The sequence below is a fragment of the Pteropus medius genome, unplaced genomic scaffold, assembly GCF_902729225.1.
Source record: "Pteropus medius unplaced genomic scaffold, Ma_sr-lr_union100, whole genome shotgun sequence".
Classification (NCBI taxonomy): Eukaryota; Metazoa; Chordata; class Mammalia; order Chiroptera; family Pteropodidae; genus Pteropus; species Pteropus medius.
Window position 1 is genome coordinate 20,949,955 of NW_024344240.1, and position 27,664 is coordinate 20,977,618.

The window sequence follows — 27,664 nt, forward strand, 5'->3', positions numbered from 1 at the left end:
TCATATCAAGATAATAAAGGATGCATTAAACAATATAAAAGGGGCATCAGGTGTTACAAGAAAGAAAAACTATCCTGGTTGAATTATGGTTTTAGAGAAAGCAAGTATATAGCATCGTAAGTTATGATACGATTAAAGAGATGAGAAACAACATTGCTAGGACATGCAGATACTGTAAAGATGCTGTACATTATGGAATTATTATTTCAAGTCAAATCCACTCAAATATGTGCCTACTGGTTGGCTTATGGCCAGCAAGAGTATCATCCGAAATAAGAGATAAGTTAACTGAATAAAAAAGTGCAGCTGAAGTTGGGCCGCTTTCCATAGAACACTGATTCTCCCCTATTATTGTGCATGAGAATAGACTAACATGTTTAGTAAAAACGTAATTCCTGGGCCCTTTCTCTAGAGATTCTGATTCAGTAGGTTTGGGGTGGGGATCGGCCACCTGAATTAACAACAGGAATCACTCTGCTCCGACGCAGCATTTCCACACATCGCTTTTCATACTAGCGTACGTATAGATCTCCCAGGGACCTACTTAAAATGCAGATCCTAATTCAACAGATCTAGGGTAAGGCCTGGTTTTCTGCATTTCTAACAAGCTTCCAGGCAATGCTGATGCTGCTGGTCCATGGACCACATTTTTAATAGCACGCTTTTGTCCGTTTCTGGAGCATGCACAGAAGGGAAGGTAGAGAACTCACCGTCAACACTGATGTTCCTTACTCCGTAAAAGTGAGACAGGCATTACTATAACTGAACAGTGTTTTCAGTGACAGTCTCATCCTACAGATCAAGGGCTGAATCATGGTAGAATGCAATGACCCACCTTGGGACATCTGGGACAGTGATGTGTTAGCTTCACCTCAAATTATGGGAATTTTTACCCATACTGTACTAAGGAATTCGCTGACACTAAATCAACTGTTCATCTGGCTCTTGGCTGCAATATTAATAACTTAGTAAAAAGTACAAGTCCTAAATCCTGGAGATTACTGCAGAGGCTGGGGCACCTCCTTTGCATGAGAGAGAATCCACATCTGGCTATGTGTAATCATCCAGTTGCTGTTCTAACAGTGGGGGACAGAGGCCTCAGGTAGTTCAGATCTGAGCAGGGGACTATGGAATTACCACAAGCAGTCTGAGAATCCATGTCTACAGACAATGTTTTATATGTATGTACAATTTTTTAAATGTTTGTAGATGTCATTACAATAAATTTTTTAAAAAATAAATTTATATTAGTTGTGGAACACTGTATATTTTGTCAATTAATAGATAGTAAAAGACAATCATGTATCACTTGTGGTAGTCATATTTTGACATTAAAAATATTAATGTCAAATAATATTAATGTCAAGTGGCTTGACATAGGGAAATTCAAATCCTTCAGCATTTCAGAGGATAAATGATATATATATGTCATTATTAAACATATATATTTAAAGAAAATTATGCTCAAATTCTAAATGGCCGAATGTCTCATAATTTTATAAATCAAGAAAGAAAATGCTGGTACAGAATATAACCTCAGATGTTTTAATAGAGAGATCTGATTTACTATTTACAGGATTCTCTGATGGAAGTGGGCTGGTCACTAGCCTAGTGACCCAAATGACACCAAAAAGCAAGAGCAGCTCAGGGGCCACTAAATGTTGACAGTCTTGGCTGGCTTCACATCTTCAACTTCAGAAGCTAGCCAGCGGTAAGTGCGATGACGCCTCAGCACCTCGATGGCCTTCATTTCCAGGGGTGTGGCCTGAATGCCAAGGTCTTCCAAGCCAGGCAGGTGAGGCAATATCAGGTCTGTGATGTTAACCTTTGAATAAACAAAGAACCACAGAGAGCACTGAAAATTGGCAAGGACACAAAGTGCTATTCTAGCAAGCACTTCAGCACTAGAGATGCCCTGAGTCCCATTAGAGAGACTTCACTGTTTTCAAAGAATATGTGGCAGTGTTTGATTCCTGGAACTCAGTAAAAGTAGACCGCAGAAAAAGAGTTTAGGGGAAAAAAAAAAAAGCAAGTTCACAAAATATTAGCTCAAAGGTGCCCAGCACTATCCATGAGCATAGGACACTGCCTATAAGTGAGTCATTCTACAGACTTAAATGGAAATAAATCTAGAGTGGAGAAGCGCAAGTCATCACTTTAAAGGAGGGTATAAGAATAAAATAGGTACTAAGGCAGAGCTAACCTATTCTCCAGTTCTCCCTGTACCCGTGTTCTGCTTCAGTTTTAACTGTTGAATTAAGAAGATAATTAGCATTTGTCCTTGCTCATTAAGAAAAAATCCATTAACCTTTGTGCTCCTGCTATACTTAATCTGGTTGACTAATGCTCAGTGTAGATAGAAAATCCAAACCTGTTCTGTCTCTGGGGAAGGAGAATGAACTATAAGACTTCCAAAGATCTCAGATCAATCATCCAAAAGCACAGAAGAGAATAAATTTGCATATAGAGCAGCATCAATCTTTTATCCTTCCACCCAACAAAGTCTGCAATTCTTTTATGAGTGCTATAAAGCAACCTCCAAACCAAATCTAAAGCCCATTCAGCCTACTGTATTAACACTTTTTCAATTATAATGTAAGAGGCACATTAATGTAAGATACACTGAAGTGTTCTGACAATCAGTTCCCCTTTCTGATCTTTCATGAACATAAAAGGAATGCCTTGAAAATGGTCTTAGCTTTCCAACCTGTCAGAGGGGAGGATAACTGCTGCCCATTCACATCTGTTCCCTAAGGGCTATTTTAGCTTTTAGGTAACATTCAGAGAACAATCTGGCCATTTCTTGTTGATAAAAGGTCAACAGGTCCTCAAAGGTATTTTTATTTTGTCCAATACAGTATTTTTTATTTTGTGTCCTCCCTAGAAACATTTCTATCTACACACAGTGGGCAATGATCAGTAAGGAATACTAGCAGGGGAGACAACAAGATCGAAAGAGCCAGAGCTCTGAAATTCAACGCACTATAAAGAGAACAGAGAGGCAGCAGGAGACTAGTCAAGAGAATAAGAAAGGAGGAGTCTACCCTCTTGGATGAGTTATTATTTCTTTTATCTTTCTGTAAGTTGAAAATTTTCAATACTATTATAAATGTTTTCATAATAAAAAGATGAGTAAAAAGGGAGGGAGAGGGACATGCTTTAAGATCTGGTATATATTTTGGGGGTTGCCAGAATCATACTTGCCTATGGTGTAGTGCTGTGCTGTCCCATACAGTAGTCAACAGCCAAATGTGGTGATTTAAGTTTAAATTAATTAAAATTAAATAAAATTCAAATATTATTAGTCAACAAGTCACATTTCAAGAGTTCAACAATCATATGTTGCTAGTAGTTATATCTTAGACATTGTAGATTACAAAACATTTCCATCATTGCAGAACGTTCTGTTGGAGAGTGCTGATTTAGATCTAAACTGGATGGGAAAGAAAGAAATCAAGGGGAATCTCTACATTTTTGACTTGAGCAACAGAGGTAATAGTGATACCATTAACTGCAATGAGAGAGGCAGGCTTGCAATTCATTTATGGACATGTTATATTTCAGAAGACCAATAATATATCTAAATTGATAAAAGAGACTGCAGCTGGGTTGGGGGAAACAGTTCAAGGCTGGAAGTAAAACTGAAGCCATGAGCTTTACAGATAGCAGCTGGAGCATGGGACTAGGTGAAGGACATTAAGAGAATGAGCAAAGATAGAAAAGAACTGAGGATAGAGACCTTGGGTCCCTCAACATTTAGAGATGGGGGGAAGAGGGTGAATCAGGAAGGCAGATCGCAAAGTATGGCCTAGTGAGAAGAGAAAAAGCAAGAGAATGTGGAGCTGGCCAGAAAAGAGATGGAAATTCAGGGCTTTAAGAAGGAGAGAGCATGTCATAGATGGAATGAGATTGAGGTCAGAGAACTGACTTGGATTTGGCAGAATTGAGATCATAGGTGACCTTGAAAAGAGCAGTTCTAGAAGAGAAATGGGAATAAAAGCCTGAATGGAGTGGGTTAAAGAAAGAATGAGGTAAGAAACTGTCAACGGCAGGTACAGACAGCTCTTCTGAGGAGTTATGATGCAAAGGGACGAACAGAATGGAAAAGGGAGGACTCTGACTTTAAAAAAACAGGAGCTCTTAAGGCATGTCTGTATGCTCATGGGAATGAACCAATGGAGAAAGAAAAGTTGATAATGTCAGAGAGAAGATAATGGAGAACCACACCCTGGGGCAGGCTGAGAGTGGATGAGTTTGAGTGCACAAGTAGAGGGGCTGACCTCAGATGGGTAACAGACAAGGAGCATGAAAACAACCAAGGAAGCAAGCAAACAAAAATCAATTCTAATTTACCTGTCTCTATACTCTGGTTTCTCTTCAGATCATATAAATCTTTCACTTTCTGTTAACTTATCTGTCTCTCCAACTCTGTATCTGTTACAGAGATACTCACCCGCTCCACTTTATCCCTTGTTGTCCAGGGCTCAAATGGAGTTAATTCAAAGAGTCGTGCTATCAATCTGTACAAAGGAATAAACATGGCACATGTGATAAATGTCTCCATGCCCAAATGTCTCCATGCCCAATATCCAAACTAACCTATAAGAACCACAGGAAGAGAGGATACTGTAGAGGCAGGAAATTCACTGAATTTTGTTGGCTTTTTTTTTTAAGAACATTCTGGCACCGCTACCTGTGATGTTACCTCCCTTTCAAACTAAGCCAACCTGAGCACTGTAACTGCTGGCACTCTGTTCTCTACCAAAGAGACAATGAATCTTAAAAACTGAAAACTAAAATAAAGCCACCACCAACAACAAAACAAAAAATATCCAACATTCAGTGAAGTCTGAAATTCAATCTAAGCCTCAGACATTCAAATATGCTACCATTAAGGATGCAGGGCATCGAATTTCTGTCAAAAGTACTGTTGGGGCAGTGGGTGTTAAGCTAGCATACAAAGTACCCTAAGAATTCCTTGGAATCTCCAAAGAGGACTGGGGGCAAGGGAGAATATGTTCTGAGTATCACCCATCAGTACAGCCAGACTAGCTCTACTTTTATCTGATTACTTAGTGGGCCTTTATGGAAAGAGACACTGAACACAGGGTTCCACAGCTTTTTAAAAAGTAAAAAAAAAAAGCATTATTCATGTGGCATAAAAAAATGAAAAAGGAAGCTGAAGACCGGTCAGGATTTCTCTAGGAACATATAAAGCCTTGGATTCCATATGAGCTATTCCAATGGCAGAAAAAGGCACTTTACTGGGCTAACACAGCTTTAATAAAAATACCCCTTACAAAGCTTCCAACTTTCTATGCTCTGGCTCTATGCTAACAGATCACTTCTGGTATCTATTTTAGTGTCTTTGGTGGGCCATGCCATGTGCATATGCCAATTCCACGAAAACTCTCAACTGTATGCACAACCAAGAAAGTAGCTCCCTCCAATCTGGCTTACACCCTTATTCCACTGCAATGCAAACAAATGACCTCACTACCAACTCCAGTGGATACTTTTTAGTCCTTTATCTTATCTGACATTTCTCCAGCATTTCACTCCACAAATATTAACAGAGTGCTTCTCCAAGTGTTCACGATACACATGTGAACAAATAGCAATTTTCCCCTCCTTAAAATGATCCCCTTCCTTTAGTATCTAGGCTTCCAAATTCTCTTCATTTTTCACTTAAACATTTGATAACTCTTTCACCCTCTCTGATAAATTTATCTTACACTGCTGGTCCCTTAAATGGAGGTATCCCTCACACTCCGTCCTCAGCCTTCCTCTTCCACTCACTATGAGGAAGTAGACAGCCTGAAAATAGAACACTCTCGGTATGTTATCATCATACTGCATTCTAATTGTCTATTTTTCTGTTACCTCTGTTAGAGGGTTTACTGTAACATCTCGAGTCCCTAGCGCATTGCCTATGGCATAGTAGGCATTCAATAAATGTTTGTTGAATGAATGAATGAATGAAAAAATCATATGAAGTGAACTGCCATGCTGGTTTATAAATCAATCTCTGGCAAACTGGATGTGAAAGTATCCCTGACCAGACCACTAGTGTGTGGCATAATTCTGAGATTCTAAATCTACAAAGGGAAGAAGTGAACCAAGAAGCAGGAAAAGATAAGGCAACCAAAGGCAAACTCTGAATCAACTTAGGTCCTTCTCTCAACTGCATGACCAGACTGGTTTAACAAAAAAGGATCCCTTTGCCATTTCTAGGTGAGTGCTATGAAACAGGGGGAAACCTGAAAGCTCCTTTACTCAATCTGCCAAGCAAGATCCTTCTCCAAATTAAAACTTAGTAGTTTTTAATTGGAGAATTTGAAGAACTGCAGATTTAACCTCTCAACACACACTGTTTTTCTCATCCACAATAATCTACATTTCTCTTTCTGGTTTTTTCCTAGACTAACATCAAGACATCATGGGCACATCCTAGCTAGAGATTCAGAGACTGCACTGTACCAGACATACTCACTTACTCCCTAAGTGAGAGCATCACCAACAAATGTATCAAGTTAGCTCGATATTAGAAGGCACAAAAAGAAGGGCTATACTTACCGAAAGGCAAAATGTGGCAAAGGGTATGGAAGGAAGGGCCTGTGAGCCACAGCAAAAGCATACTGCACCAGGTCATAAAGGAGGTACCGATTAGGCCTACCAAAAGAAAATTCAGTTATTCAAATTATTTGCTCCTACAAATTTTTTTTAATTTGACAAAAAAATGTCATTTTTCTTTTGAAAACGAATACATATGCACTGCAGTAAATACAAATTAGCACAAAGAAAAATCATCACAATCTCAACAAAGATAGTTTATACATTTAACAAATATCCTTCTCATTGCCTTACATATACATTTTTGTTTCTATAAATGTAAGATTACACAGTTCATCCTATTCTGTAATGACTTTTTCATCTGACATTAAATCACAATCATCTTTCCATGTCATTAAATATAATATTTAGTGCATGTTTAATGGCTGCACATATTGTACTGCACGTAATCCTATTTTACCAATTCCCAGTTTTGGATATTTAAGCTATTAAAAATATTTTTCTTTTATAAAACAATGCTTTAATAAACATTATTGTAGTAAATACTTATACTTATCCATAATTATGTATTTATAATACATTCTAGGAGTAGAACTGGCTCATCGTACATTTTGAAATTTTAAGGCTTTTATTGAATACTTCCAAACTGTCTTCTAAAATGGTTATATCAATTTGCATAAAATGCTAGTAGCCCCCTCACCAAAAAAGTTTAGTCATAAAAAATAAACAAAATTTTGCCAATGTGCCTCGTAAAAAGATGCCTCGATGTTTTAGTTAGCATTAATTTAATACTAAATATTATTTTTTTCTTCACATATTTTTGGCCATTTACACTTCTTTCTTTTCTCTCTTTCCTCCTGGTGTCCCTGTCTATAAGAATGATTTGTAAGAGTTCTTTATATTTTAATGATACAGTTGGAAAAATCTTTTATTGTTTGTATTTTACCTTTTAATGTTTAGGTGTTTTGCAGCATACAAACATTTCAATCAATCAAAACTACTGATTTCTTTTACTTTATGATTTGGTTTCATATTTAGAAAATCCCTTTATAGTCACCAGTGACATAACTTTCCACATATTTTTACTAATGCTTTTGGTTTCTTTAATCCATAAAATAAGTTCCTTTTGAAACAAATTTTTGTATTGTTGTAAGGTAAAGACGTAACATCATTTACTGAATCCCCCTATAGTTTTACATGAGATTGTTTCTCGACTTTCTATTCTATTCCATTAATCTGAACAGTTTTGTACCTGTATAAGCTAGCTTTAATAATTACTAATGCTTATAATACATTTTAATACCTCTTCACTTACTTTCTTAATTCGTTTTCCTAATTCAGCCTGTGATAGCTGAGAGCTAAATGAAAGTAATTTAGTGAGAACCTCATCATTCTAACATTTTCGCCCAAACAAAACAAAACAAACAGCTATTGTGGGCCTTTTGCATATTATAAATTTAGAACCAAATTGTCAATTTTTGCTAAAAATCTTATTTTGATATGATTAAGTTGAAATACAGATCAATTTGGGGAAAACTGCTATTTTTATACTACTGACTCTTCAAAACCATGGACACAGGATGTCTTTCCATTTCTTTAAGTCTTCTTTAATTTCCCTCAGTGTACAGGTCTTATACTTCTCTTGTTAAATTTATACCTAAGTATTTTATTCTTTTTTATGCTATTGTGATTAAAATAATTTTCTTAATTTGATTTTTAGATTGTTCATTTGCTAACATATGGAAATTGATTTTTACATGTCAATCTTGTACCTTGTCATCTTGTTGAACTTGTTTACTAGTTCTCATCATTGTATGTGTGCATCAAAAGGTATTTAATGAATGAATGATATATAGAATGAACCGACATCATGTAATTAATAACTATGCAAAACCTAGAAGCCTCTGCCTTAGCCTCAAAGTGTCAGGGAGACAAGCAAAGTTTTCCCCTGGAGCTGAAGAGACAAAAAGAGAAGTGTAGATACATTTTTACAATTTCACAAGGATAAATGCCTACACTGCCATGTCTAGAGTAACTTGACCCATCACTGTGCCAAACAAATAGGACTTATTAACGCCTAGCAAAGAAACTGGAGTTGCTGGGCTAAACGAAAGAAGAAAATGGCTAACTCATCTCAGAGCTATTCCACTGAGTAGTAGTAAAGGTCATAAAGCCATTTCTGTTCATTTAATCCTTGGAAACATGTCTAAGCACCTCTTGACTAAAGCCTGATGTCTTTTCAGTGGAGGGTTTTATGAAACCTGTGGTGAACTCAATTTTTTGTGACTAACTTTCCTAGGGTATATAACTGATTGCATGTTAATGTACCGAATTGGGAACTCAAAGAGAGACATGTGTCTTGCAGCAGCTAGTTGACATGGAAACACAATATAATTTTTTTGCATATGCACACACAAATTTTACTAAATTTGTAATAATAGTGAAACATAATAATGTGTAGATTCATAATCCTGGAAATAAATATTATGCATCTGGCTTAGAGAGAAAGTGTCTCTTTTTTTAGAAGCAAATATTTCTTAGAAATTAGGCTATGTCTGAATTGTTGAATTAGATTCCCACATTTCACAGAACATTGGGTATCATTAGTTTCTTTCACAGAATGACAGGGTTCTGAGCCAATTATTAGGTGGATTTGGTACTTTTAGATTTGGTAGACTGAGTCTTAGTTTTTCAGTTTTAGTTAATTCAGTAAAAAGGTCCTAAACCTAGCTGTGACATAATTTAACAATTTCAGGTAAGGCACCTCGCTTAACTGTGTCCTATTTTTTCTGGAGAGCAAATTTGAACAAAGAGAGCATGTAACAAAACATCAGTCCTGCAGGGCATTAGTATTGTACCCTAAACCAGCCATTTCCAACCTTTTGGAGGCATTAAGGTACTCTAACAAAATTAATTTGATTTTGCAACTGTACTGAATCCCTAAAAGTGTTTTGTTTGTGTTTTAGAAATTATAGCAATATAATTTTATAATGTATTATAAACATCACTGGCAGAGCATAAAATCATACTTGTAGGTCACTGGACTAAGTCTATATAATAGTCTAGGGCAGAGGTTCTCAGACTTTGGTGAGAGAAAAACCACTGATTAAAGCAGATTCTCAGGTTCCCTCATATTCTGATTTCACAAAATCATTCAGGAGATTCTGATAATGGTGGCCTTTGGACAGCTGTTTGAGACACACTGGCCTAAGGTCTAAGGGAATAAGGTTTATGGAATAAATACAGTGGAAGAAAAACACTATAAAAATGTAACAAATAAATCTGTTAGTGACATATTTAGAAATTATTGTTATTGTAAATCATTATGATTCCTTCATTTTAACAAGTACCACAATTTTAAAGTCAAACTCTAGCCACCTACCCAACAAAGGCAAAAGATTTCCCTCTGGCATCTGGCTCCTTAATTGCATTAATGATTCCTTTGGATACATCTACAACCTATAAGAAATTATAACATGTGTTTAAGTAATTGTTGGGTTGGCCGGGGAGAGAGAGAGGGAGAGAAAGGGAAGAAAGGAAAGAGGGATTGAGGGAGGGAGAGAAGAACGAAGGGAAAGCAGGTCACATCAATCGCACACACACACACAAGACCATAAAAAAATTAAGATAATGGCATTGCCTGTCTTCAGAAAGCTTCTTCGAGGACCCAGTTCCCAGGAGCTCAAATAATCTCCACATTGGAGGGTTCACATAAATATTTTCTCCAGTCAGAATGTGTTTATCTTCAGATGGCTGCCAAGGCCTTCTGATTTACCTTTGCCCATTATCTCTCCAATCTCATTCCTTATGGTTCCTAATGCTGTTACTCAGCTATCACAAACTGTTAGGCTGAACTACATGGAATTGCCAATATTATACTACTTTGACTTTTGAAAATAATTTTATGTTTGTAGACTCCATGGTTGTCAACTGGGTTGACTTTGGCCCCCAGGGGAATTTGGCAAATGCCTAGAGATATTTTTAGTTGTCACAAGGGGCTGTTGCTACTGCCATCTAGTGGTTGGGGACAGGAATACTAGTAAACATTCTCCAACAGTCCCTACAAGGAATTATCTGGCCCAAAATGTTACTAGTGCCACAGCTGAGAAACCCTAATTCATAATATATACCTCAAAATGCTTTCTCACCTCTGGGTCCCTGTTTACACTGTTTCCTCTGAACGGAATACTCTTCCTCAACCTGCTTCATCTGACTTACTGTTAGTCATTTTTAAGGTCTCACCTTAGATGTCATTTTCCAGAGCTGGCCCTCAAGTCTGGATTAGGTGTCCCTCTGATATAATTACTTAAACCCTTCTCCCCTTCACAGCACTTACCACACTACACGATAATTGCTTGGCTGACCTAACTCTAAAACCAACTTGAGGATAGCAATTTGTGTTTGCCTGGTTAATACCTTTATATCCTCAGTGGCATGTACAGTGTGCCTAGCACATTAAGGATTCAAGACATTATTCTTAAGTGAATGAGCAAGTAAAGACACAGAGAATACATGTACCTCTTAGGTAAACAGAGAGGCAGCCAGTTGAAGCAAATTGACAAAGAAGAAAATGACAGAGTTATAGGATTAGGATAAAATCAGAAAACTGATCACCTCAACCTGAATTCAGCTAAAGCCTCTTCCTCCAGGGTACTTACATATACTGGTTGTTTCACTGTCTTCATGCCCAAGGAAATAAGAGGTACACCACCAAACCAGCGAATATCTGGTAGAAGAAAGAGAACTATTCTTAGAAAGCCTAAGGAGCTATAAGACTCACCAACCTCCAGGTACTCCAGATTAACAGAATCATTTTGCATAATATAATTAATGAAATAAATGTGACTGACTCTGAGGAAGCTAATGAGCAGCCACTTGGTTTTCAGACAACAAACATGGAAAGTAAAAAGGCCAACCATTTAAGGACACAGAGAGAAAAGGAAAAAGATCAAATGGCTTGGCTACTTGTCTTCTACTCAACAATGCTAAATGTGTGGCCACTCCCAAGACTGGACTCCAACTGCACTCCATTTTAAGTAGGAATATAAAAAAAGATGCTGGTAAAAATGGGAATTTAGTATATGATAAATGCAGTACCATGAATATGAGGGAAATGGTGCTAAGACAAGCATTCTACTATCTGGGAAAAAAATAAAAGAAAAGGAAAGAAAGAAATGGCTTACATCTCACCATAAAGCAAAACAAATCAAATTCCAAGTAGAGTAAATGTAAAGGCAAAAAAAAACTTTTCAAAAAAAATTTCAAAAGTAGAAATTATTTATAAGAGCATCGAAAAGAATAAAATACTCAGGAATAAACTTAACCAAGTTGGCTAAAGACTTGCACATTGAAAACTACAAAACATTGCCAAAAGAAATTTTAAAAGACAGAAATAAATGGAAAGACATCCGTGCTCATGGATTGGAAGACAATACTGTTAAAATGTCAAATCTACCTAAAGCAATCTACAGATTTAATGCAATCCCTATTAAAACTCCATCCTAAAATTTATATGGAATCTTATAGAACCTTGAATAGCCAAACTATCTTGAAAGAGTTGAAGGTATCATACTTTCTAAGGCCTATTAGTAATCAAAACAGTGTAGGGATAAAAACAGTGGTATAAAAACAGACATATACACCAATGGATTATTAGAACAGAGCAAAATAACCCCTGTATAAATAGTCAAACATTTCTGACAAGGTGCCAAGACTGTTTAATGAGGAAATGAGTCTTTTCAACAAACGGGACTGGGAAAACTGGATATCCACATATAAAAGAATGAAGTTGAACCTTTACCTTACATCATATATAAAAATTAATTCAAAATGGACCAAAGACCTAAACATCAGATCTAAAACTATAAAATCCTAGAAGAAAACAGAGGTAACTCGTAATTCGGTAAAATAAGAAACTAAAGATGGTTTCTTATCATAGACTTAAAAATGTATTCTTCTCTCCTGCCCCCATAGAAGTACAGGAAAATCATTTTTTCACCCCTAAAATCTCAAAAATCTAATCACTGATTTTCTCTGCCAAGACAAGTCTAATTAGTAAACAAACAAACAAAAACCCTGAGAATAAACATAAAATATCTCCCAGCCTATGAAATTAGTTTACATACCAACTACTTTTAGTTTATCAATGGTCAAATTAATATTTATTAATCTCTAATCCCATTCCATAGAAATTGCCATTAACAAGGAAGATCTATTAATGTGTTTGACAAAGTATACTACCTTTTTGTCTTTGAAAATCAACATCTAAGTCTTAGAGACATGGCAATCAGAGAAAGTGAGAAAGCAGTAAAGAAACCGGCTTCATAAGCAAAGTATAAATGAAGCCAATATTTAAGCATTAAATATGTGCCAAGTGATATAATACAGGCTACTTCATCTAATTAACACATCACTCTTGAGGTAGACATTATTATCTCCATTTTAACAAATGAGGAAGCTGCCACTCAGAGACTTGCCAAAGTCACAGAGCTAGTTAGTCTCAGGGCCAAAATTTTAACTCAGGTCTCTGACTTTCAAGTACATGCTCTTTCAATGAATCTAAGTTGCTTCTTTTAATGTAAGCAACAAAAATCCTGAGAAGGACCATGTTGACTAGACAAATATAATAACCTTGGGGAGCAAAAGGCAACTGGGGGGAGAAAAAGTATAATTTCAGTCTGTCAAGTCAGAGAACATTGTTAGCTTGTGCTTAACTTTGACAAGGTTAACTGGTTCTCCTCTCTTCTACCATTAAGAAAGAATACGCACTTGCAAAATAATTTAGGAATCTATCTTCTCGTCCAAAGATGTCTGACGGCTTTATGATAGTGGCTTCTGGAAATGCATTTCTTACTTCTTTCTCTCCAACAGCCTAAACAAACAATCAAATAAAAGAGTTCTGAGATGAGTAAAAAGAAACCTTCCATTATTTCCACTATCGGGACACTACTTGTATTACAAAGGTCATATGTTCATTCAGATTAAAGTAATGATACTATTCATAAAACTCAGTTACATCGAATTTTTTTTTAAAAAATCACACATAAAAATACCCTGTCTCTTACAGCTCTTGTTGGGTTTCTTCTCATATTTAGTCTAGGGAAGCTTACACAATAAGAGAAAACCCAGAGTAGAATTTTTCTAGCCTCTCTTTTTCCTTCTAATTACAGATTCTCTTGTTTGTCAACCACCTAGCAGCCTGCCAGAGAAAGGAGAGTGCTGAAATGCACTACCTTGATCAAAGTTGCAGCAGTACATACCTACTCAGAAGAAGTCGAAAAGAGGGTCCTTAATCTTCCTCCCCTCACCTGTTGTCATCCACCTATTTCCTAGACAAGTCCTCTTGTTCGATGCAGACATCGGCACCTCGTTCAGTCCTCCTTTCCACCCAACTTCTTTTTCACCTACACCACCACTATGGGTGACACCAAATTCGAAAAGGACTTGGACCTCTCAGTTTCTTGAGCTTCTCAACTCCAATGACCACCTCTTCACTCCATTCCTACACTGTCAATTCAGTCAGGCTCAGACCCTATCAACGACTTAAGTGCCCTTCTTCTGAATCACTAAATGAAGACATCCTACTCCTAGATTACAAACTCCTATTTCCAGCCTGCATGTTCTTTGTTTATCTGCTCCTGAGATATGTTTCTCAACTTTCTCAGGAACCCTAGTCCACTGATCCTGCTTGTAACACTGTCTTTCCTTGGCTTCTTTATATCGTTATTCTTCTGATTTCCCTATCTCGTCATTACCACTACTCAGTCTTTTTGTTTCTTGCAGGTGCCTCCTGGTCTACGAGACCACTAATTACTGGTACTCCTCTCCTCTCAATCTATACTTCCTCACTAGGCCATCATATCCCCACCCATTGTTTCAATAACAAATGCTGCTGATTCCCTAATTTATACCTCTAACCCAGACCTCTCTTCTGGGTTGCAGGATCAGAAAGCCCATTCCCCACTGTTATCTGGATGACTGACATACATATGAAATGCAACCCGAATCTAAAACTGGATCATCCTTAGTCTATGGCCATGCCGCCCTGAATGCGCCCGATCTTGTCTGATTTCGGAAGTTAAGCAGGGTTGGACCTGGTTAGTATGTTGATGGGAGACCACCTAGGAATACCAGGTGCTGTAGGTGTTAAAGTGAATGAACGAATAAATGAATGAATGAATGAACAGGTAAGAATAGCAAAATAAACGAATGAATGAATGACTGAATAAATAAACAAATAAAAAAAAGCTGGATCATCCTCTTCCATTCTCCATAAATAGTATTTCTCAATCTTCGCTGTACACTAGAATTACCTAGGAAGAGTTAAAAAACACTCAAGTTTTATCCTAAGAGATTCTATTTTAATTGGTCTTGGTGTAGCCTGGGCAAAAGCTCCCTCAGTGATTGTAATGTGCAGCTAAGGCTAAGAATTACTGCCCTAAGGCCTGGTCCTTCTCAAGGGTTTCTCATCTTATTCAACAGTATCGCCATCCATCCTGCTGGACATTTTTGACTCTTCTTTCTCACCAGACTCCCTCAATCCCGTTCCTTCCAAACAATCATATATTCAGATGATTCTATGAATGCTAGGGCAGAAGCAGGCACAATGTACACATTCTCTCTCTATAATGCAGTATGAGAATGTGAGGCCCTGATGTGCTGTCAGGCAGTTTTGTGAGTATGAAAAACCAAGCTTACACAAAAGGAAGCTTAAAGAATCACAAAGAAACAAAGCTGCACTCCTGATGAACCTTGACACCAATATTTTTAAGGGTCCCTATTGTTCGATTTTTCAGATACATGGGCCTATAAAGTCCCTTTTGTTTAGGCCAGTTTACACTGGATTTGCTAATGCTAATAATTAAATGCTCCTAACTGATAGATATCCTTTCTCCCCCATTCTAGGCTCCTATGGCACTGTTTGCTATTCTGCAATACCTGGTGCCTTTGGAATTATTTTCCTCAAAGGACTGGAAACTAGATATGGGCTAAGACCATGTCTCTTTTATTCACTACTGTATCCCCAGTGCTTAATACAACATGCAGTATATAGTACGTGCTTAATAAACAATATATTCAATAAAAGAATGCAGTAAGTCAAAAAGTTGGAGTCACTGTCAAGGAACTCTGTGATCATTCTCAGTCTTCACATCACCCCTTCAGAAGTGGCATAAGAACATGATTATACAAGGGGTTTGAGAAAAAAGATCGTCCTTAGCCTTGGGAGGTGACACAAGTATGACTCTTTTGGGCAGAAATCATACTCTATCTTTTATGATGTTTACTGTGTAATGCTATTATGTCCCAAGAAACTACGCATTTGAGGGCAGGTAATAATATTGTTTCTCTATCTTTGAAGTCCCTTAGCATAGTTCCCTGTAAACAGAAGGCACTCAACCAAAATGAAAGAACACTACCCCAACCCCCACACCCCATCACATACACAAATCTAATTCTGGTATGGAGAATTAGAAACCTCTTTCAATCCTGGATATGTCAATGGGAAACATGAGAAACCCTTCTCATGTAACTCATGTTTCAAAGCGGCCAGTAAACTCCAGCTCTGTGAACCACTTCCCAAATCAACTTGTTACTTACCTTATTTCTCAGGTATCTAGAAGAGCTTTTAATATCAGCATTCAGATGTGAAACGTGAATCAATTTTTCAACTCCAGCTTCCTTGGACACCTGAGCAATTGCTTGGGGAATCTTCACAAAAACATCCTCAAAATCATAGTTTCTGGAAGAAAAAAGAGGGAGGGGGATCAGCTAAGAACACCTAACTCGAGATTTCAAAGCTTTTTATCTCAAGCTGGTTTTCATACTGCTGCTGAAATTCATAATAGCTAAACTTTTAAACAGCAATGATTTAACCCAAAATCAAAAAAAAATCTTTTTTCACTGTTCACTATTATTACTGTACATAATTCAAGCCTTACTATCAGTTACAAAGCAGCATGTGTAATATTCTGTGTTCTCAAGGAATCCCTAGGCTGAGGTACTTGAAAAACATCTGACTGCACTGTCTGCACTTATGAGTTGGGATGAAGTTAGTGCTGGGACTGGAAGGAAAATTACTACTTATGTGGGGCCTTTGTTTCCCTCAGGGGGGAAGGAAAAAACTAAAAAGTCAGTCACCAATTTAATCCAACAATAACTAAAGGCTTACCCTGTTTAAGGCACTGTGTTAGTCACTAAGGAGGATATAAAGGTGACTAATACCCTCATCAAAGAACTTAAGAACATTTGATGAGGCAGACATATATGAATAAATCTAAGTCAAATTTTAATAAATGCTACAAAAAAGGTGTGAATAAAGTGGTGTGGAACTACAGGAGTCAAACATTATTTGTTGATAAAGGACTCATGCAAAGGCTAAAAAGAACTGTTCAAAGCAGTACTCATGCCACCTTCAATTAACAATGTGAAGAACAGATTCAGGACATTGTCCATACTGGAAAACCAATGTCCATCTTGCTGAACAGTGAAATACAAAAATTCTCCTACTTAATCCCATCCCAGCTGGACAGATACAAGCACAGGACCAATACCTGTCATCGTGTCAAACTGATGACACCAACCACACTGACACAATCTATATGGGCTTTTTTATGGGCAGCATATCACACTCCTTATCTTACCTATACTAAACTTATGCAACTAAATCCCTGGGGCCGGGGGGGTGGGGGGCAGTCACTAGGTAAGTAAATGGTGGGTATGTAAATGGTTGTTCAACCAATGCTTATTGATGGACTAATTAAAAATGTCACCACTACAATACCTAACGTATAGACGGTACCCTATAAATGTCTACTGAACCTTAAGACAGCTTGTGCAAAGAAGAAATGAGTCAAAGACTTACTTGGTTTCCCAGTCTCTCCCAACAAGATTGATGACCACATTGCTGTGCTCTACTGCTCTTCGGATAGAATCTTTGTTTCTCCCATTCCATTCCTATAACAGCAATAGTCGATCGGATAAAAAACTAAAGGGTGCACCATAGCACGTAACACTTTTGTAGGGGCTCACCCCCACTCTTTTGGAGACAGAGAGTTGAAAGTACATGTTATTCAGGTAATCAAATGATAAAACTAGTAACGACACTATTCGTTTTTAATGGGACATATCAATTTTTGTCTACCCAACTGCCGCAAGTCTATAAAGGAATCCAGTAATCAAGTCTCCCTTTCTGAAATATAGTCAAAGAACCAAGGATCATCTGGGAGGTAAAGTGACTTTCCCTTTTTAGCAGCAAGCAGTTACAGACTAAAGACAGAGGGTCTCTTAAAGGCTAACAATAAATTGAGAGCATATAACCATTTACTTATTTCTTTTTAACTCTTTCCTCTTTATAACCCCAGATCTAGTCACTTCTACTTTAAAGACATGAAAACAACATTCAGAAAGAAGTGACCTGCCTAAAACTTCAGGGTGAGCCAATGGCAGATTTCGGTGTAGAACTATACTTTTGAGTATCATTTAGGACTTAGGTCAGATTCATGATCCTTATCCAAAAGAGTGACTGGGGTTAAGTGACCCCAGGCAAAGGTACAGAGTTTTCTATGTTAAAATAAAATGGAATTTTTAAAGTATTTCAGTGGAAGATAATAAGAATTTCATAGGGTCAAATACTATAAGTATATATGTATGAGTGAATGGAGTGGAAGGGAGAGTGAGAGAGGAAGAAAGAAGGGACAAGAGAAAGTAGGGGAGGGGAAAAAGGGAGGGAAGGAATGAGGGCGGGAGTGGGGGAGAGCATGCAAGTGCGAGTGGGTGTGAGCGTGAGTGTGGACACACAAGTGAGCATGAGTGAGCATACTCAAATGCCTGTGTAATTTCGAAAAGACCATTTGTATGATCTCTCCAACCTCCATGTAAAATTTGAAAATACAGCTTACCTCATGGGGTTGCTATGAAGATCAAGTAAAATACACATAAAATCTGCAGCACAGTTAGTGACATACTTATCAAAAAAAGCAGCTCTACACATAAAGAGCTAAAAAAGGCCTTTTCAGCAAAGATGGCAAGAGTGAGAGAAAAAGAATCCCAAATCACTCGAGAGTGAAGAGCTTGCGGCATTAAATAAATAAAGAGCCCAAGAGAGGCCTGGAGAGAAGGAATCAAATGGAAACCAAATTCCTAGGGGTAAAGCCCAAGAGCCACAGTCAGACCAGTGGTCACTCAGACAGCAGTTTCAAATAGAGACTGAAGCAGAGAAATCAGCATCCTACACCCCAAAATTCCCATCCTTTTCAAAAATAAACAACAATAATATAGTGAGGTTCACCTCCATTATACTTTCCCTGGACTTCCCCTTTCATAATCATTATTATATTCAAAGTTATGTGCTTAGTGTCTGTATTCTGTTAAGACTGAACTCCCTGTGGACTTGTTCATCAAGATATGCTCAGAGCTTAGCTCAATGCCGAAAACATAGTGGACATTCAATAAATAACTGTGGAAAGAATGGAATACGTGTCCTATGGCTCAATTCCAATGATTCCACATTTGCAAGCCTGTAAAAGTTTTCACCAATCATTTGTGAAATATTTTAATTTTGGGACTGACAAGGTGACCAATAATCTTAAATTATGAAGAACTAGGAAAAAGAAGATATTTAAGAGGGGGAAAAAAAACACTTTAGAAACATGAAACTTCTAGTATAAATATACTTAGCTTGTGAACATTCAATAAAAAATAAATGAAAAAGCCATTAAGAGTAAGTCAAACTTTAAAGAGATCACAAATAATCTGTATGAAAATAATATCAGAAATTAAGGATGTTTATCAAATCTTTTTTAAAAGAGGAAAGTGTGCAAATTAAGAACTCAGTTCCATATAGGATGATGAAAGTAAGAAAAGTTAGTGAAAAGAAGAGTAGACCCAAGCATCAAGGCCCAGAGTGCTTGTCAGCAAGAATACTGCAGGCATTCGGGGCAGCATGATCCTTTATGGAAAGGGACTGTCCCGTGCACTGTAGGATATTAGGCATCTCTAATAAATCAGTCAGGTCTCCAGTAACTGTGATAATCAAAAGAGCTCACATATTTTTAATCACTCCATTGAATGTTCTCCCCGACTCCATTCCCCCTGCCTCGCCCCACTGGCAACTATTGGCATAAAGGAAGAACATGCAAATTAAAAAAATAACAACAGGGACTGCTTGGGAAGAATTATTTTAAGTCTATGCCAAGCAAACCAAGTTATAAAACACCCTATATTATGATTTTCTCTGTCTACAGAAACACTGTCCAGTAGAAATATAACTTGAGGCACATATGCAATTCTGAATTTTCTAGTAGTCACATTTAAAATAAAAAGAAACAGTGAAACTCATTTTAATAATGTACTTTATTTAACCCAATATGTCCTAAAATACTATTTCAATATGTAATAAATGTAAAAAATTATTGACGGTATATTGTATATTTTCTTGATACTAGTCTCTGAAATTTGATGTGCATTTTACACTTAATGGCACATCTCAATTCAGACCAGCCACATTTCAAGTGTGCAATAGCTACACACGTGGCTAGTGGCTACCATACTGGACAGCGTAAGTCTAGAGCAGGGGCTGGCAAATTATGACCCCACAGGCAAATCTAGCCTACAGTCTAACTATCTAAATAAAGTTTTATTAGAACACAGCCACTCCCATTCCCTTACATATTGTCTATGGCTGTTTCTGGGGTACAAGGGCAGAGCTGAGTAATAATGACAAAGACTCTATGACCCACAGAGCCTAAAATATTTACTATCTGGCCCTTCACAGAAAGTTTGCCACCTGCTGGACCAGACTTTGTAAGAATGCCCTGTGAATGGAGAATGCCCTTGGTCCACTCTGGGTGCTCTTTATTATACTGCCTCTCTTTCCCCAAAATGACCTTAGTGATCTACATTTGTCGGCTCCCAGAATCAGTAATACAGGCTCTTACCAGAAAGATAATCTGGCCCAGGTCACCCATGGGACGAAGATGCATGATGTCGTATCTTTCACACCGATGGGGTATGATTATCTGTGACCCCATACGTCCTAAAAAAGAATGTATTGAGACAAGGAACAATGTTAACATAATAAGGGTACATTATATGACAGTGATTTGGTAAATATTTAAATTCCAGTATATGTGAATTGATACTATCCTTAACAAAAAGTGTATTTTGCCATGTTAGAGATGTCATAACTTTTCAGAGTCCCCTATTACTGTTTTAATGTGCTATATATGAAGTATGAGGAAGTATGAATGTACTCATAATGCACAGCAGACCAAAATCACATAAATCCAAGACAGAGGTTATTCGGAACACTATTAAAATGAAAAGAAACATAACTTGTGGCTTCTTGTTAGGTAACCGTGATAAATGGCATTAAAATATATTAAACTCAAGAAATCTTACTTACCAAGGTGGTTGACAACATATCGGCCCAGGAATCCTGTTGCTCCAAACACAGTGGCCACTATCCCACTGACTGAGGAACGCCCACCTTTCCCATGAGGTATGACTGCATGATGAAGCTGGCGATGGGGTGGGCCATTAAACACGGATGTGGCTGCTGCAGCAATAGATGAACCTTAAACAAAAGCCCAGAATACACAAAAATGGAAAATGTTAATATAAAAGTGACTATGAATACAAATACTTTCTTTTCCTAGAAATTTGTAACATTATTTTATCAGTATTTTTATTTACATATGTTAAAGTTTAAATTTAACTTTTAAATTAAAAGTTATAATTTAAGTTCCAATAACAATAATAAACACGAATTATTGCAACAAAGACTCTGTAGGAGATAAAGAAATATATAAAAAGTATAAACTCCCTCTCCTACAGGATATAATTTGCCTAGGAAGATAAATCACATTTAAAAAAAAACACTAATCAGTTACAAATTAAGAATATAAACCTCTACAGTGAAAGGAACTGAAAGAATGCAAAGTAAAAAACAATGAGTTAGATAATCATGAGGAAAGAGTCTGAATAAAGTGTTTTGAGAAAGGTTTTAAAGAGTAATAGCAGAAAGAATAGATTTCCATGTGAAACACTTAACACATATAACAATGTCGAGGTGGAAATGAATAAGCCCAGTGCATGGAATAGCAAAAGACTTACCTGAAACAGACTTTGAAACTAATAATGAATGAAAAATAAAGTTGATGGTATGAGTTTATACTAAGGGAGGCAGAAGGCTGTCAGTAGACAACTTTTTTCTTTTTTTAATTAAATTTATTGGAGTGATATTCATTAATAAGATTATATGCTTTAAGTGTACACTTCTATAATACATTATCTGTATATTTCATTGTGTGCTCACTAACCAAAGTCTAGTCTCTTTCTGTCGCCATATATTTGACTCCCTTTACCCTCTTCAACCTCCCCACACACCCCTCCCAATCTGGTAACCACCATACTGTTGTCTGCATCTGCAAGGTTTTTTTGTTTGTTCATTTGTTACTTTCTATTTTATAGCCCACGAGTGAAATTATATGGTTTTTGTCCTTTTCTGACTTACTTTGCTTAGCATGATACTCTCAAGATCCATCCATGTTGTCACAAATGTTAGTATTTCATCTTTTCCTATGTCTATTATATATTCGTATCACATCTTTATCAAATCATCCATCAAAGGACACTAAGGTTGTTTTCATGTCTTGGCTATCATGAATAATGCTGCAATAAACACAGGGATACTTATATCTTTAAAAATAAATGTTTTCAAATTTTGGGGTAGCTACCCTCTTCTGGGTCATATGGCATCTCTATTCATTTTTTGAGTAACCTCCATACTGTTTTCCAGAGTGGTTGTACCAATTTACATTCCCACCAGCAATGTATGAGGGGCTCCTTCTGTACAACCTAACACTGGTTCTCATTTGCCTTAATGATAACAGCTATTCTAACAGGTTTGAGGTGGTATCTCATTGTGGTTTTGATTTGCGTTTCCCTTATAGCAAGTGAAGTTGGGCATCTTTTAATATCTATTGGCAATTTATATGTTTTCCTGGGAAAAGTGTCTGTTTAGGTTCTCTGCCCATTTTTTAATTGTATAGTTAATTATTGAGTTGTATGAGTTCTTTATGTATTTTTGATATTAGCCCCTTAACAGAGATATTGTTTACAAATATCTTCTCACATTCAGTTGGTTGCTTCTTTGTTTCAATGATAGTTTCTTTTGCTGTGCAGAAGCTTTTGAGTTTGAAGTAGTCCCATTCATTTATTTTTGCTTTTACTTCCCTTGCCTTTGGGGTCAAATTCATAAAATTTGAGACCAGGGTCCATAAGTTTAGCACCTATGTTTTCTTCTATATATATTTTTTTAAAGAGTGCAATTTGGACTTAATATAAAACACTGAAAATCATCAAAAGTAGGTAGGAAAGTAAGTCTGTGTCTGTTTCCTAGGGATGACTTTCCAGTGGCACTCCTCCCAGTTTTTTCCCTATCCCAAAGTATGCATTTGGAGAAAAAGCCTAGCCTACTGAAAAGTTACTGAAACCACAGAAATTAAAAACAAACATTGCACTTTACACGTAATAACTATCTATGGTGTCAGATGGGAACTAGATTTATCGAGGTGACCACCTCATAAGTTATATAAAGGTCGAATCACTATGTTGTACATCTGAAACTAATATAATATTTTATATCAACTGTAATTTTTAAAAATATTGCAGATCAGACACATAATAACAAAATAACAACATCATAATAATAGCTAAACTTACAAAGCTCTTACCAGGTGCCTGGCATTGTTCTAAGTGCTTAATAGGTATTACCTTTATTGCCACTTTACAGATAAGGAAACTAAGGCTTGAAGTGGTTAAGTAACTAGCCTAAAGAGCCAGCAAAGGAGACTGAAAAGCAGCCCAGTGAGGTTGCGGGGGGCGGGGGGGCAAGGTATCCGAAAACGAAATTTAAAAAGTGACTGACGGAGAATACAGTAGTCCCCTCTTATGCTCAGGAAATACGTTCCAGGATTTCCAGTGAAGGCCTGAAACCGTGGGTAGTACCGAACCCTATATATACTACTACGTTTTTACCTATATATATATACATTTTCATTTACAGGAGGCATTTTTATGGCTTCTCTTCAGTATATCCAAATTCCCAGCATCACTACTCTTGCTCTTTGGGGACATTAAGCAAAATAAGTGTTACTTTGAACACAAGCACTGCAAAACTCTGACAGTCGATGTGATAGCCAAGATGGCTACTAAATGACAAACAAGCAGGTAGTGCATACAGCACAGATACAGTGGACAAAGGGATGATTCCCATTCCAGGCAGAACGGAGTGGGAGGGTGCAAGATTTCATCACACTACTCGAAATGGCGTGCAATTTAAAACTTGTGAATTGTTTATTACTGGAATTTTCCATTTAATATTTTCAGACTGCAGCTGACCACAGGTAACTGAAACCATGGAAAGTGAAACTGCAGATGGGGGGGGACTACTGAAGTTAACTCTATAACTCATCAAATGCTGCTGAAAAGTGAGGTAGGGTGAGGACAAAGGACCATAGGATCTAGAATATGTTGGCTGTAAATGGTCTTAACAAGAGCAATTTTATTGGAATAGTGGGAATGAAAGCCTGACTGGGACAAGCAAAAGAATGAGAGGCAAGAAAGTGGTAAGAGGAGTACCGATAATCTTTTGAGGAGGTATGATGTAAGGCGGTAAAGAAATATGGGACTAGAGTAATATGAAGACAAGGGATTTTTTTTTTTATGAGACATTATATTGACATAATAACAGAATAACCTAGTAAAAAAGAAAATTAATGACTCAGGAGAGTAAGTGAATAGGTAAGAGAGGATAAGATCGAATGCAAAATAAAGAAACTGGTCTTAGAGCAGAAGGACCTCATCTACTGTAATAGGAAGGAAGGTGGAGAATTTTTGTAGGTCAGCTATTAGATTTTTATGCTGAGAAAATGAGATTGTTCTCATCTGATTCTTTTTTTTTTTTAATTTAAGCGAGGCAACCCTTGGTTGATCTCACAGATTGCAAGGACCTTGTCGTCTTACAATCCCTTTTTTATTTTTTACGCCTACAGTATCTAGTCTTCCTAGGTGATCTCCCAACCAAGTACTAACCAAGCCCAACCCTGCTTAGCTTTCATCTGATTCTTTTGATTTCTCTGTACAGCTGAGAACGAGACAGAAGCATATATTAAAAGTTTTAAGAGATTGACAATGTTAAATAATTGTTACGGAGAAAGAGAAAGCAAAGTTCCTAGGAAAATATGCTGAAAATCTACTTTGTAGTCTACCGAAAATCTACTTTGAGATTTGTATTTATGAATTTAAAATAAGGCCAGTCAGTTAGTTTGGAGTCTTCCCTACTTCAATTCTCCACTGCTCAGGGGCAGCCAGGAAATAGAAGGAAAATTTGGCTTAATCAGTATAGTTTTTTTTTTTTTCAACAACAAAAGCAGATAGGCTGGGGAGTTGAGAATGTATGAAAGGGAATGATTAAAATGATGAGTAAGGAAGAAAGTGAGGGCACAGGATAAAAGACAGAGCCAATAAAATGGGAGCAATTACTGAAGTCAAAGAATTAATACCTCAAAGAATTGTTATGAGGATTAGAGTAAATGTACATAAAGCATTTAGCACATTACCACACACATTAAGCATTCCATGAATAATAGTTGCTTTCATTTATTACTACTTCAAAATTCCTCAGAAGGTAATATTATACTAACCTCACATGGTTGTTTTTTCCAACAATTATGGGCAAAGCACTATTCTAGAAACTGTGACTAGCACAGTAAAAAAGACAAAGTCCCTGGCCTCATGGAGCTAACATTTGAGAGGGCTGATGTAAGAATTAGTAATACATAGGTAAGTACTCGTCACAGTGCCTTACTCACAGTAGGTGCTCGATAAATATGTCATTACCTTCTTTGGCTCCAGTCTCTCAATTTTCTTCCATTTATTATAAACATCATTAGGAGAGTAATATTATTTATTCTTTATATTCCTCTGCTCAAAAAGTTACACTGGTTTCCTACTGTAGTATCTAAACCAGTAGTCTCCAAACGTATTTGCTTGCACACTATTTATTTATAAATTACATACATGTTCTACGTAGTACCAACCTGTTTTACACATTATAAAACATACTTAGAATAGTGTACATAGTTTGAATGACTTGTTAGCTATTGTTATTACAGAAAACTTTTTTTTTTAAGCTCTAATACTGTATTTTTGTATCTCATTATTACCTCTTGCGAAACCCACTTTGGAAGCCACTGGTCTACACTCTGTTCGGTTTTCAAAGGCCTCTATTATCTGATCCCATTCCAGATCTATAGGTAGTCATTTCACTGCATCCTAAGTACTTCATGATTCCATTCTCACTCCCTTGTCCTCGCCAGTGACAGGAAAATGTCTAATCTCTCTGACTTTCCAGATCATAACAACCCCCCTCCAAAAAAAAAAACAGTGGAAGCACAATTCTTCACTAGTCTTCTAATCTTCTCTTACTACTTCAAATGATATCAATCTTTCATTTTTCTGATTTCCTATGGTACTTAATAGTCTCTCCATATTTCACTATATCTAATTGTTTTACAGTTCTGTTTTATAGTGTCTTGATTATGTTACACACTAGACTTGCCTCTCCAGCGTTTTTACTCAAAAGCTAACTTTACCAGAGACAGTTAAAAAGAAAATATATATATATATATATATAAACATATCTAGAACTGTGGTTAGCAGATAGCTGGTACTCAATAGTAGTTATTACCATTCACAGTCTACATTATGTTAACAAGTATCAGTAAATGTCTGCAAAGAAATCATGGCTACAAAACCATCAACTATAAATGATGTGCACTAAGAACCTTCCCGGTGGTATGTAGGAGCTAGTGCTACCCCAAATGGAAAATAAAAATGGATTCTCCAAATACTTTTGACTCTCACCTCAAGCTGAACACTAGAACTGTGGAGATTTTCAAAATTTACGGTGCAAAGAGCCACTCTCAAAAATTCTGATTCAATAGCTCTGCAATGAGTTCCCATTTCTATTTTTTATAAAAGCTCTAAGAATGACATGCAGCTAATTTTGAAAAAAAAGATATTCTATAATGACTAAAACACACTATGGAAAAATACTACTTTTGGAGGTTGATTGGGGTGTGTTTGTGAAAGGGTAGAGAATCAAAGAATAATGATGAGGTGTAACTATTAAACTACCTTGTTTTTCTAGCCTTAGTGAATGGAAGAGCAAATATACGTTTTCAATTTGAAGACCAAGATAGTAGCTCCAGTAAGAACAGGCGGCTAAATGAAAAACGCTTGAACAAATCCTAATATGTCCTTTACTCTTCTTCCCTTTCCTTTCCATCAAGCTCATTTCATTGCACCCTTCTCTCTCTCTGAGCATCCCTCGCTACCTCAGGCTCCAGCGCCTCGATCTAACATACTCTACGTTTGTAGAGATGCTTTTGATTTAGAAAGTGCTTTTAAAAATACTACTTCATTTAATCTTTTCATAAACTCCCTGGCGTTGTGGTATTATCATTTCCATTGAAACAGGAAGGATCTTAAGAGACCGATTGAAGGTTTGCACAAGGTCGTAAAGTCAATCCATGAAGAATCTTCTCTCCATTATCCTGTCTTCCACTCCGCCCTCACACAAATTTCTCGTAACCTCAAACTCTTACAACGCTGTAAGAAATCTGATTTTCTCGATCCTTTACACGTTCCCCACTTCTTCCTCTTCCCTTCCCGTTGCTCACGTTCTCCCAGTGCAGATCCCTTCCCAAGAACACAATTTAATATGTGAGCTGGGAAAGAAAGGAGAAACCTTACAGAGAGGCAGCTCCAGACCTAGAAAAACAATGGTGTTCACGGAGTCCGCATGACCGCTGCAGCACGGCTCCACTCCTCAAGTTTCGATCCCCGTCTCGGAATCCCGATCTGGGGCCAGTATTCCCGGTGACACTTACGTGACATTGGCAGGGCCCAGAGAACCCGGGGGTGAACGGCAGCCGCCATTTTCTCCCACAATCCCCCACTGCTGGCGCTCAGACCGACTACGGCTACTAGGCTGGGTCAAAAGTGACCTTCCACGCCTGTCTGCGCA

General features: G+C 37.2%; 1 protein-coding gene and 1 pseudogene across 2 annotated transcripts; one reads left to right on the forward strand and one right to left on the reverse strand.

The window, feature by feature from the left end:
- Positions 1-1,522: 1,522 nt before the first annotated feature.
- On the reverse strand, positions 1,523-27,664 carry NDUFA9 (NADH:ubiquinone oxidoreductase subunit A9). Of its 2 annotated transcripts, none has more exons than XM_039869064.1 (11): positions 27,528-27,664; positions 20,975-21,145; positions 20,508-20,605; positions 17,435-17,526; positions 16,171-16,312; positions 13,342-13,444; positions 11,232-11,299; positions 9,956-10,032; positions 6,577-6,672; positions 4,454-4,520; positions 1,523-1,825 (listed from the first exon to the last, which is right to left on the reverse strand). In XM_039869064.1, the coding sequence occupies exons 1-11, from the start codon at positions 27,574-27,576 to the stop codon at positions 1,655-1,657; spliced, it is 1,134 nt and encodes a 377-aa protein (XP_039724998.1). In that variant the 5' UTR covers positions 27,577-27,664; the 3' UTR covers positions 1,523-1,654. The 2 variants fall into 2 exon arrangements, with proteins under 2 accessions (XP_039724998.1, XP_039724999.1); XM_039869065.1 differs by having other exon boundaries at positions 27,391-27,528.
- On the forward strand, positions 14,600-14,718 carry LOC120607456 (uncharacterized; annotated as a pseudogene).

What these genes read in the sequence shown, in the direction of transcription:
- NDUFA9 (XM_039869064.1), bottom strand. Translation starts at nt 27,576, where the DNA reads ATGGCGGCTGCCGTTCACCCCCGGGTTCTCTGGGCCCTGCCAATGTCA. An exon ending in CTGGGCCCTGCCAATGTCAC is followed by an intron (nt 21,146 to 27,527) that starts GTAAGTGTCACC and finishes CTTTTGTTTAAG; the next exon opens with GTTCATCTATTGCTGCAGCA. An exon ending in GGGAGAGACTGGGAAACCAA is followed by an intron (nt 16,313 to 17,434) that starts GTAAGTCTTTGA and finishes TTTTTCTTCCAG; the next exon opens with AAACTATGATTTTGAGGATG.